Raw genomic sequence first — 13,555 nt, 5'->3', positions numbered from 1 at the left:
CGCAGGATATAGCTCAGTGTTAAAGTGCCCCTGGGTTCCAACCCCACTACCAACCAATAACAAAAAACTAAAACCAAACCAAAAACTAAAAGGCACCCTACCTTTGAACATAACAGATTTAAAGGCACTCATCAAGACAGACCAAACTGGGTGACAGAAGAATTACAGAAGCAGAGAGAGCTGCCATGAAGAAGAGTGTCTGGGAGTCCCTGGGTGCAGAATCCAGGCCTCATGAAGTAAGGTGTCCATTCTTGGTAGAGGGGACTCAACCCAGGGTTTCAAATGCCATGGAGATGTCTCTAGTGGTTCCCCCCTCCAGTTTATTGTTGTTCTGCCCATCCACCACCTTCGTATACTAGGTCCAGAGTAGATTGCAACTTTCCTTTTTAGGTCACAAGTCCCTGGAACATGATAGCTCACATTTGGGTGACATGGCCTCAGTCAGAGATCCTGAACTTTCAGTGCAAAGTGCTGAACAGTTGGGACTGCAGGGGTGTCTGTGACAAAAAGAGGAAGTGAAAAACATGTAAAGAGAGGAATTCCAGATGTTGTGATGCCAGCCCATATGTTTTTCATTGCTGTTTTTGAGAAAAGACCGTATATTCTCACTTTCATGATGAAGGAACTCTGGCAAGGAGAGAAACCTCACACTGGGCCGAGGAAATGTCAGTAGAAGTGAACTGTCACTTCTGATGAGCAGTAAAAGCTGGTGTTTAATTCATTGCTCCTTTCCTTCTAGTCACTATGGTCAGAATGCTCCAGAAACACCATTCTGTGGAGCTGTCATAGCCACAGAGATTTGATGCACACAGGAAATGTGTGGTCCTTCGATAATTTGCGATTACCAAAACACAACCTAGGTCTCTGCCCCTGATATTCTAAAAACCCACAAAAAGGCAACAATTAGAGAAGACCATTCTAGTGTATGGATGACAACCCAAACTCAGAGGGAATCCATGGGATGAACAGATAAGCACTTTAATAAGTGGTACCTTTATTTAGTAAGTGCATAAAAAAGTAAAAGAATTACATGATGAAATGACTCTGCTTTTTATCTTCAGTTAGGAAAGGATATTTTATCAGCATACAACTAAAAACTGAGAAACCTGAGTATAAATATAAAAACATTTCTTCTTATGACAAAAGGAAAAACAAACAGCAAAGCCAAAAGAAAAACAAGTCACATCACATAAAACCTACCTTCCCCGTAATTAGTATTATGTTCATAGTAAAAAACAGAGAAAGAGCGAGCATTTCAATGAAAAGTAAGGAGCCCAAACTGACATGGCATTCCCCACCCTCTACAGATATGAAGTTTTGAAAGTATGAAGACATGCTCAAATTCTGACAAAAATTGAAAACACAAATTAAAAATACACTGCAATGCATTTTTTTCACCTAAAAGAATTAACAAAATTCCAACAGCTTAAAAAGGTCACAGTCTGTGAAGTAGGGAGAACATGACCAACCTCATGGTTCTACCTTCAGAGAGGGAGTTTTCTGTGTCTGTGTGCCTTGCACCCATGGATCCAACCACAGGAAACATTTTCCAAATGTGATGAAAATTGAGAACCTGCTGAACCAAGAAGCCCTGTCTACAGGTCACAAACTATATAGTGAAGAACTGTTCCCAAAGAAAGGTTCTGCCTTTGCCCAGATCCGGGGAATTTCTCTCTGTCACTGAGTATCTTGGCTGGTATGAATGTTTGTTCACCTTAAGCCTTTGGACACACAGACAGTCTAAGCATACAATGTGATCTGTGGGGACAGGCCTTGAGTCATGTGATATCAGCTTGAACTCTGAATGTACTGGAGACTAAGGTGTTAATGTGATTAAATCCTAAAAAGACTTTGAAATGGGCCTGGGTAAGATGGCCTTCTTGTTACTATCCCATGGCTGTTACAGGACACTGTTGTTTGGAGAAAGAGCCAAAGACAACAGGCTTCCATTGACAGAAAATAATCTGAAGCTCATGCAAAAGGACTCTTGGAACTTGTTATATGTGCTTGTCTCTTGTCAATTTTAGTGGATCCTTTCATAACAATAAACCATAACTGTGAGCATTTGCTAAGTCCACCGATGGTAGTTTGGCAGAGTGTTATATACAGAATCCATACCCAGCATATTGACTATTCCAGTAAGAACCAAGTGCTGACCCTTCCATGCTGGAAGTGGTCCAATGTAAACATAAATTGTGTAAAGTATAGGAGGTGGGTAGGGCTTGGCTTAAGGAAATGGGTCCTTGGGGATGTACCCTTGGGGACTTTAACTTGCCCTGTCCTCTCTCACTGTCTCCCAGATGCCAGGGGTGAGCAGATTTGCTCTACCACACTTTTGTACCATAATGTACCACATCACCTCATGCTCAGAAATGAGGGAACCAGCTGAGCATGGAGTGAAACCTCTAACCCTAACTCTAACCCTTTATTTTTTCTTAGTCTTTCTGTTGGCTTTCTCAGGTATTCTGTCACAGTGACAAATAGATGACTAACACATGTTGCTTCCAAGTCCCTGATCATGCAACCAAACCACCAGCTGCAGCTAGTGATATATAGCAGCACACTGGCCTTATTTCCTTTCAAGCAAAATGTACCACCAGGCACACTGCCCAAAGCTCTGCCCTCTGCAAAACTTCCCTCTATCACTGTCCACAGGGATGTAAGAGAAAGGGTCTGTATTGCTAAAGCTTCTAACTTTAGGTGGTGCCTGCATAATGTACAGACCCAAATGCACACACCAGGCATCTATAGATCATTTCTCCCAACAGCTGCAGAAAACACATTTTTTCTCAGCAGTGCACTGGAACATTCTCAAGGACCAATTACATCAAAGTCCACAAAACAAGTCTCAGCACATTTTTTTAACACTAGAATTATACCAAGTAACCACAATGTAATAAAACTATAAAGAAATAATAAGAAAAACTTGGAATGCTATGCAAATACATGGAAATTATACAACTTACTTCAGAACAAACATTAGCTCAAGAAGAAATTTAAGTTTCTAGAAACAAATGAAAATGGAGATATAACATACAAAAATCTATGGGGTACAAGAAAAGCAGTACTGAGGGAAGTTTATAGCAATCAATGCTCACAGCAAAAAGTGGAAAGACCTCAACTAAACAACTTATCATTGCATCTCAAGGAATTAGAAAGAAAAAAAAAGAATATAAAAAACAAATGAAACAAAGACTTGTTCTTTGAGAAGATAAACAACATTGTCAATCCCATAGACTAAGGAAAAAAGAAAGATGACACAAATAAGATCAGAGGTAAAAAGGGACCATTACAACTGACAATGTAGAAACACAAAAGATCACCAGAGATTATTAAAAATAACTATACACTAAAAAATATGATGGCCTAGAAGAAACAGACAAAATCCTAGACACATACATCTTACCAAGACTAAATCAGGAAAAACACAAAACCTAAACAGACCAATAACAAGTAATGAGACTGAATCAGTGAAGTCTCTCATCAAAGAAGAGCTCGGGATGGCTTCAGCACTGACTTTCAAGAACTAATATCACTTTCCTTACATTATTCTCAAAATAAAACCAGGAGGAATTCTTCTAAGCATATTCTATAAGACCAGCATACCTGGAGAGAACACCAAAACTAGATGACAACACAACCATTGTCAGACTCGTTGACAATTTGTAATTTTTGGTACAGCAGAGATGCTTAAGAAAGACACACGTACACATATGTAGTTAGTAGAAAATGAGTACCGTCTTTACTTTTTTTTTTTATACAGCATTGTTAATTAAAACAAGGGGAAAGAAAAAACATCCTTTTTTCAGCTTAATCCTTATAAGCATGGATAAACATTTTTAGGAAAACTTTGTTTATGATCATAGTGTTCCATATTTTTTATCAATTAATTTGTGATTAGTTATTTCTAGGCAAACACACACACACACACACACACATATAATTAATTTTACACTTGGCAGAACATTTTTTTTTTCCTATCTTAAGACAGCAACAAGGACACAGTTCAAAGAGTTCATACTTTGTCACAGAACTCCTTGTTTTGCTAAGCACAGCAAAACTTAACGGTTTGTGTGCGTGAGCTCACAAACCATAAAAACTACAAGCCAATATCCTTAATAAACAAAATCCTTCACAAAATACCATAATCCAAAAGCCCATTAAAAGATGACTCACCAGCTGAGGATATAGCTCAGGTGGTAAAGTGCCTGCCTCGAATGCACAAGGCCCTGGGTTCAATCCCCAGCACCACAAAATAAACAAACAAAAGATGACTCACCATTATCAAGTGAGATTACACTCAGGAATGCAGTATGGTCCAATATATGCAAATCAATGAGTGTGATATATAACATCAACAGAATGAAAGACAAACCATATGATCATCAACAGATGTAGACAAGGCATTTAATATAAAGCAAGATTCTTTCCATGATAAAAGCTGAAAAAATTCGTGGAATGTGGAGACACATTACCTCAAATCCTATTTGCTCAGAAGCCTGGGCAGAAGATTGCCAAGTTCAAGGTCAGTCTGAGAATTTAGGGAGACCCTGTCTCAAAATAAAATTTTTAAAAAGGGCTGGATTGTAGCTCAGTGATAGAGAGCTTTTCCAGAATGTCTGAGATCCTGGGTTTAATCCTTAAAACCAGAAAAACAATAATGATATAAAAACAAAAGGAAGGTATTATTAAGAACTGCTCCCTGTTTATTCTCTGTGTATCTTTCTCTTGACTCTCACTGAAACTGTACCCACTAAGTGCGTACTCCTAGGCCTCACCACACCTGCTTGCTATTAGCACAGCCCAGGAGAGTCCAACCTCGTCACTAAGCAAACACACCTATTCATGTCTTCGTAACAGTGACATTTCCAGTGTAAAAAAGGCTACTACTATATCTGTTTAGACTAATATCTCCTATTTAGGCCTAATTTAGTGCACTACAGGCACTAAGATAAAAATTTAACAAGAAACAAAAACAGTTGGATTTGACAACTGATGACTCCTAGACCAGAGAGAGGAGGGAGGAACCAGGGCAAAGTTCCCTTTGATGTTTCAGGTGTAGCTGATGGAAATACCATATAGAAGGGAAGAATGGAGGATGTGGTTTCACTTAAGATTCATAGAGCCTGAGGGGCCCTCAAGTAAGTAAACCATTGCTTTAAAGGCTGGGGAAGAGGTCCACACAACAGAGAAATATGTAGGAGTCTCAAACCAGTGTGCAAAATACGAGTCCAGGGGTCCATTTTTAGAATACAGTATTTAGCCTTAAATGTAAACTGGTATAAGAAAGGCAACTTATAGCCTATCTATCCAAATACCTGGAGCTTCCCAATCTGTATCCAAACATAGACATTTTAACTTAGCCCTTCTCTTTACCTTCCCCAATTTTAAAATTAACCACAATTGCATATATCATGACCCCGAGCTCTTCCTGCCAGAGCAAGGGGCAGTACTGCATTAGGGATAAAAACAAGTGGACTGCCCACCAAGTTGTGCTTGCTTATTGGACTTTGTTCAGTAGCACACACTTCTGCAGAAGTAAAGTTTGCCTTGCCCAGCTACTTCTGAGTATGTGTCTGATTCCTTGAGGTACCCTGGTACTTCTAATACCACAGGGCTCAATAAGACAAGAATGGCAGAGTAGGTGAATGAGGAACAGGACAAAACACCTCGATAATCTTTGTTAATGAGAAAAAAATAGAACTCAGGGAAAAGAAGAAAAAAGCATGAGTAAGGTCATGACAGAAGACTTGAATAAGGCAGATACAAGAATAGCTTTGGAGTTGACTACCATTTAAGTTCCTGGTGAACTTTTGAAAAACTGAACTAAGACTAAGGAGGGGTAGGTTAGAATGCAAATGAGCACTAGACACATTTATCAGAAAAGACAACTTTGGACACTCTGCATTATGACTTACATACACAGACAATGTAACAATGTACTGGCAGTTATTTAAAGCCCTGTACCAGACTCTGTCCTCCACACATTCCAGGTCTTCCAAAGCTGTGTGGGACCACATGGTTTTAGCAACTCCAGAAAACTGTTTTAATTGATTTGTTTTAGCACTAGATTCTCTAATATGACAGAATGCTGTGACTGCAGTCTGACAGTGAAGCACTGTCCACAACATCTACGCAAGCCTCTGTTTTAGATTACATATGCCAGGAGAACTTAGCGTGTTCTCCTCTTAGTGTCAATTCAGGCCATATAAAATAGGTCTTTTGGCCATGGTATCAGAAAGATCAGAAACCAAGTTGCATGAAATTCAGATGGCTCCAAGGCTTTATAATCTGGCTCTATCAACATATCAACTTTTATCTTCTTTGTGATGTTAAATTTATTTGATTCTAATCCCATTTGAATTAAGGAGTAAAAGCTCCTAAAATACACTAAAACAAGCTGAGGAATATAACTTACCACAGTGGTATTCATTTTCTTTGTTCCTGGAGACAGACAGGAGACTATGGAATTACAGTTGGAAGACAAGGTGAATGGAAGGAATCATGAGAGTTGGTGTGCTTTGTTCCTAGGTTCTGTTGTACAAAGATCTCTACACAGTAGCTGGTGGAAAAGAAAAAAAGAAAAAAAAAAAAGCTAAAAACCAATAACAAGAAAGCCTCCTTTTATGAATGTAGTCCCTTATATGTGAGAATTATTGAAAATATCTTGTTAAAGGAACACTAGCAATTCTATTATTGGTAGAGATTAAACTTACAATTTATCCTTAGGTTAATGAAAATACTCATTTGCCATTGATTTAGTAATAATGTTAACATGAAGAAATAATGTAAAATTTTAAGGATGATTGTTTAATGAAACTAAAGAAAGAAACACTATGTAATCACTAAAACTTAAGTTACACAACAAAACTTAGGCAGTGTTAACTGTTTTCCCAACAATACAGATGGATAATGTAGCACTCTGTATTAGTGTTTCTGCTAGAACATCTCTTGATTTTACATATTTAAATTTCATAGAAAGCTTGCATCTTACAACCTATTGTCTTTTCCTAAAGACAGCATGAGAATATTGTGCATCTGCTATAGTACACTTTTGAGTACCACTCCCTAGGGTGTGTCTCTGTGCATCTTCATCTCCATATTAACCCTAACCCTTCCACAATGACTCTGGGCTTCACCATTTCAGTTGCTCTGGCCAATGGGACAATAATAAATGTGATAAAAATTCTTTTTGAAAAGAATTTGCCTTCTTAGAATCCTGCCTGACATTTTGTGAAGGAGCCTGGAGCTAATCTGTTGGATACATATGGCCAGCACAAACCAGCAGACAAGAGTAAAGCCATCTTCAAGGAGCCAGTCGTTTAACGGACAAGATGACTAATGCTTCATTAGGGATCCCAGTCAACACCAGCAAAAGCATTGCCCAGATGTATCCAGCACAAAATGCTGATGCACAGAATCATGAACAAATGACACGCTTCCATTTTTTTTTTAAGCCCAGAAAAATTTTGGTGATACATTATGTAACGAACAGATACCTGTAATCTTATAGTATTCAATGTTTTTAACATACTGGTAGAGCAGTGAGAAATAATTTAATGATATGCCAAAAATAATTAAAAGAACTTCACAATCACACGAGTGATTTCATAAGCACAATAAATATTAACCAGAGAGACCTCAGCAAGACTTAGGCACTGAGGCCACGGGAATCAAACAGAGAAACTGGAAATCACGTCTATATTTTTATATTGTGATCTTATCATTTATGTGTTGCTAGTGTACTGTTTTAAGAAACTAGAAGTAAAAGCAATTGTGCTTAATTTCCCATTTTAAATAATGAAAAAATAGGCCCCTATTGGCTGTAGCACTCATGAATTTCAAGAACAGATTATAGACATTAAGTTAAAAAAATCTGTATTATCTCCTTGGGTTCATACAATTCACAGAAAACCACTGGGATTAAAAGGATAAGCATGTTCAAGGCAAAAATCTTCTAAAATAAAATTTGTTTTAAATTGACTGCTGAAACTGATCTCAAAAACAACAGCTTTTACTTCACTGTGGCAAAATAGGTAACACTAGTCAAAAAGCCAAGATGCCTGACACCTACAAAACATGAGACCTGGTACTGTTCACTTACTACCACAAATCCAACTTTCTCTACCTTTCTCATCAGCCAGCAAGATGCTGGCAAACTTCCTGAATTACTAAGAAGAACCACCAGGATACAGGGAACACCACTAAGTCTAGAGAACAATGTGATGAAGATGGGGTTTGGGAACTTAATTCTGTACATAAAGAGGACAGAGTAAAGTTATAGAAGTGTTATGGAGCAACGTAGATAGGATTTGCCAAACAGGACAGGCTGTCCCTCCACCCCAGGCATACCCTCACTGTCCCAAGAATAAGCAATATTTGCTAGGCCCTTCCCTAATGGTCACAGTCCACCTTAAATTGCTCTTTTGAAAGTTATCCAGAATTTCCAAATAGCATCCTGTCTCTGATAGCCTCTGGATGAGGTAGTATTGCTCAAATCTTATTCACACTAGGTGGTACTATCAATAATTATTTGGTCCACATCAAATCAGGACCTTCTCTTTTCTTAATCTCCTTTGCCTGGGCTGCTAGAGAGAGGATTCAAGTTGCAAGGATATTCTTTAGGGTGGAATTTCTATTCATGAAGCCTCCTACCTCATACTACATAAGGACTACTTTGTTCCAAAGAAAAACAGGGCCACCATCCAGTACCCCAATATGCCTTGTAGAACTCCCTGTCCCTGGAAATGAGGTCTTCTATGAACTCCCTAAACTCACACCAGGAGTGCTAGGCAAGCTATGAAATGCAGGATTAGATTCAAAATTTTCTTGCCAGAGACATTAATAAATCACATGATGGGCTGGGATATAGTTCAGTGATAGAGTGTTTGCCTGGCATATACGAGGCCCTGAGTTTGATCCCTAGTACAAAAACAACAATAAAACTCCCACAAATACTAACTTCGCTTAGGACACTTCACAACTGCTTCTCTGGGAATTCAGTGGCATTCACTAGTAATAAAAATACACTCATCTTACATATGGGTGAACTGAGGGTCAGTCAGGTTATGAGAAGACCCTGCAGTGGCAGAGCTAGAATGTGAACTCACACTGCACACCTTCCAGGCTCAAAACCCCATCATTATCCTCATCTTGGACTCAACCACACTATTCCAGAGCTTCTGAGCCAGACTTTGTATGTCTGGAAGCATGCTCCCAGAACTGTTTTCTGGCAAAACACTAATTTGAAACATGTGCAGCTGCAACTTCATCATCCCCAGACGTGAAGATCCCACACCAATGTCACCCTTCCTGACAGCTATCTGAAACTCTAGGGTTCCTCGAAGCCCCTGGCTTGTCTTCCAACTTTCACCTATCTTCAGGGACACAGAATTCAATTTGGTCTGCAGAGAATCCTAGGGAGAGCCACACAGTAAAAAATTTCTGTGCAGAAGATGGTAGACTGAACGGAGTTGCACATACACAGAAAGAACCTGGAAGAGTCCTCCTCTCTCCTGGACCTCTCCCAGAGATATCACCGAATTTCCTACAACACTCCGAGCTCTTCCATTAGGAACAAGAAATTTTGTTATCTTCCCAATAGAGTGTCCTGTTAGTAGGAAACCAGGTCCTAATAAACCAAGAAGGGTCCATTATTCATGTAACAGCCAGGTGGAATTATTATTCCTTATTAAATCTGGTTTAACACCCTGGGATGTTGCAATAGTAATAAGGAAATCTGGATGTTGAGACACTTAATGACATTAAAAACCAGCTTTGTTTTAGTACTCATATTAGTATCACTACCACAGAACCCATGTTTACTTTTTACAGATGCATGCCAAAATATGAAAAAATGTTAGATTTGCTAACAAACAAGAAAATGGCAAATCTCTCCCAAACCCCACTAATTTGAGTTTTCCTTGGATTATAATACAGTTAGAAAAACTGCTCTTGTGAAAATAATGGAATAAATGGCAGGGTAATATGGCTGTTCCACAGTCCACATGCATGTTTAAACTTCCAGTGTCTACATTATTTACCCTAAGTATTCCTTCTGTGGCTTCTGCTACAAACTAGACAAGGACATGGGGTTTCTCAGAGTTCCACTGACAATGAAGTTTCTCCTCAAGCAGGGAAATGCCCAGCTTGAGCAGTCGAAGGTGATATGTGCATTGAGTGGTATTTAGTGAAAGGGGAATGAGGTTTGTGGGAGGGGTGAGAGAGGCTTGACTCTTGCATAATGTCTGTTCCTGGCTGGCTCTTTTCCTATATATGCATTGCATTGTTCACATGCTTCTGTCTCCCTTGATTAAAATGACCCCAACTCTTCCATAGATCTAGGGAACCCAGTCTGGATCCTCTCAAAGGCTTCTGTTCTCATACTTTGAAATTCTCATCTCCCTTCCTCAGAGCTGTGGATCCTGGATCTCTCTCTTAAGCATCTACGGGTATGGTACCCGGGGATCTTTTAAACAGGTAAATGGCATTTGGTGAGGGGAGTTGGCAGCATCTCTGGGATGTGGGATGTTGTTCCTTCACTTAGTGGGCCTGGTTCTTCTATTGACAGAATTGGAGATGGCAATACACTTATGTGTGCAGACCTCACCCTGAGCCAGTTTGTAATAACAGAAAGGATAACAATACAACCCCTCTCATCCCTCTACAAAGGAGAAGTCCTCAGAGGCAAGACATGGTGGCTCAGGGAGGATACCAGGTGTTCTCAGCACAAGCCACAGGTTCTATTATTCAAGGTTCAAGTTCTCACATCTTTTAAAAAAATTATTCCTAAGTAAGTATTTTCTTTTTGATATCATTATAACTGGAATTATTTCCCAAACTGTTTTTGGGTTGTTCTTTATTTGTGTACAGAAACAACTGATATCATACATTGATTATGTGTCTTGTTACTTTGTTAAACTTGTTCCTGCACATATGTGATCCTAGTACTCTTCTTCCAGTCTATATATCTTAGAATTATTTTCCTCTTGTCCTCGCTACTACTCCAGTACAATTAAGAACAGATATGTGAGAGCATGTGTTTATCTTTTGTAATCTTAGAAAACAAATATAAAGGGGGCTGGGGTTGTGGCCCAGTGGCAAAGTGCTTGCCTAGCAGGTGTGAGGTACTGAGTTTGATTCTCAGCACCACATAAAAATACAGTTACGTTCATTTACAACTTAAAAACAACAACAACAACAAAAAAAACCTTGCTGGATCTTTGGTTTGAATTCTAATTAATTTCTTTTTTTTTTTTTAAAAGAGAGAGAGAGAGAGAGAGAGAGAGAGAGAGAGAGAGAGAATTTTTAATACTTATTTTTTAATTTTCAGCGGACACAACATCTTTGTTTTTGTATGTGGTGCTCAGGATTGAACCCGGGCCGCACGCATGCCAGGAGAGCGCACTACCGCTTGAGCCAAATCCCCAGCCCCTAATTCTAATTAATTTCAATTTGAAAAAATATAAAGATTTCACCATAAAGTGTAATGCTGATTATGGAATTTTATGAGGTCATTTTCAGCTTGAGTAGTTACCTTTTCTTCCTACATTGTTGAATCATCATGATAGGTTTTGAATTTTGTCATCCTGTTGTCTCCCTCTACTGAGGTGATATGTTAAAAATTATACTGATAGACTATTATATTAAATGATTTTTGGATACTAATCCATCGTATATTCCAGGGACGAACAAACTAGGTGACAGTATATATTTATCGTTATATGTTGATGGGTTCTGTTCACTTATGTTTTTTAAGTATTTTCATCTCTCTCTATATTTTTTCTCCTTCTCTTCCGATTCCCCCTCCCTTTCATTCTACGGATTGTACCTAGAGGAGCTCTACCACAGAGCTACATTCTCAGCCCTCCTTATACACACTTCTACCTCAGGTCTCTTTGGAGGAAAAATGAAACTAAGACACCAAGAGAACTAAGCAAATCACAACATCCCTTACTTTAACCAATTCCAAGATATTGGTGGGAACCTCAGCCTGACACTAGCCCCTATAAGCCAGAAAAAGGGAGGACAGGACTCCAAGGCTGACAAATTCACCTGACACATGAGATGACAGAACAACCAGGCAGCAAACTGTGCAACTATCAAGAGAAGACAGGAGCTATAAAGATCACCCCATCCCCAAAACGAATTCCAAGAGTAAGTATGAAATTTCTGATAGTAATAGCCTTCCCCATATGTAAACCAGAATTGTTTAACTGCAGATAATAATGCATGCCTATTAGCTTTAGAAGAAAAGATCTGTTTAGGCAACAGTTATCAGAAGTACTTTAAAACAAAGAGAATATCTCCACATGCAGCCACAAAGTACACCAGGTACCTTACATTCCAAGGTTGCTGCTAAGGAGGAAAGAATCACAGTACGTGACTTCTACAATCAGACTGAATTGGTCACCTTGTCAAGCTGTTGCTGACAGAATAGTTTTCCAGATTTGCACAGTTTTGACTGCTACCACTTGATATTGGCTACACTGGCATGATGCAAATGGTCCCACAGATTTAAGATGCAAGGAACCTGGGTTTCCTTCTGCTGTTGAGAGAAACCATCACAAATACAACGGTTAAAGTAACAGAAACTTAGACTCTCGTTGGGGTGGCTGATGTGCATCTGGATGAGTGATGATGCACTAAACCAGTGTTAACACGACCGCACTCTTTCCAGAGGCTGTAGAAGAGATTGGTCTAGCTTATGGTGACCTGTGCTTGCTTTCTCTAAGTTTTGAGGGAACCCTCAAGTGTGAAGACAGGCGGGCTTTTCCAACCCCACATACGTGGCACAGCCTCCAGTGAACCTGTCCTCATCCAGTGCTTGCCAGAACTAGGAAAAGGCAGCTCCATGCACAGGAGAATGATGGAAGGGAGGGGACCTTGGGACTGCAGAATAGAGTAGGTAGTGGAAGTCCCAAAAGAGTGAGACATGGGGAGAAGACAGCCACATACACTGCCTCTGATATCCTGCACAGGGAAAATTTAAGAGATCCCAAATCAGATGAGCTCTTTGGACACAGGCAAACCCAGACAAAGAGAGCAGAGGATGGAACCATGTCGGGACTGAGGGCCATAATTGTGTGTCTTACCAGACCCTGGAGCCTTTCCCAGCTCCACTAAGCCCGAGATCATCCCAGTTGTTACTCTCGTTATCCTTTGCATACCCATGTTCTTCCCCATACAACCCATGTGGAACACCGTATCTACTTCAAACCCCAGGGTATATACATGTCAGTTAACTCTGTGCGTATATTATTCCCTCCTAAACCTTCTCTCAAAAACTCTGTACTGCGAGTTTTTGTGGTCATCTCTGTGAAACAAACACTTTTGTCATGTCACATCAGCATGTCTCCATGCTCTCTTCCATGTACTCTGCAAAGCTGAGGCAATTGTAAGACCTACCCAATTTGAGCCAATTATTATCCATTAAAAAATAATGCCCTCTTAGTGGCTTCAGAGGACTGACTCCTCAGGTAGGGCAACTTGGGGTATATGGTGCTTCCCTGAGTGACAGAGGAACCTATGCTGGTAGTGGTGTTGATAGGGAACA

General features: G+C 39.6%; 1 protein-coding gene across 4 annotated transcripts in view; it reads right to left on the bottom strand.

Moving 5' to 3' along the window:
- The window catches only part of LOC143399529 (uncharacterized), a 36,814-nt gene that overhangs the window by 19,771 nt on the left and 3,488 nt on the right, over window positions 1-13,555 (bottom strand). For 3 of the 4 annotated variants that reach the window (XM_076856239.2, XM_076856240.2, XM_076856237.2), the window contains exon 2: window positions 6,419-6,562. The exons of the other annotated variant lie outside the window; for it this stretch is intronic. Coding sequence is in view for 1 of the 3 variants with exons in the window: in XM_076856237.2 (XP_076712352.1) it covers window positions 6,419-6,433 (15 nt within the window). In the remaining 2 variants the exon portion in view is untranslated. The remainder of the gene's footprint in view (window positions 1-6,418; window positions 6,563-13,555) is intronic. 4 annotated transcript variants of the gene reach the window in all.

The sequence above is a fragment of the Callospermophilus lateralis genome, chromosome 5 (genome assembly GCF_048772815.1).
Source record: "Callospermophilus lateralis isolate mCalLat2 chromosome 5, mCalLat2.hap1, whole genome shotgun sequence".
NCBI lineage: Eukaryota > Metazoa > Chordata > Mammalia > Rodentia > Sciuridae > Callospermophilus > Callospermophilus lateralis.
The sequence above is the reverse complement of the archived record's forward strand: the minus strand, read 5'-3'. Positions and strand labels throughout refer to the sequence as shown.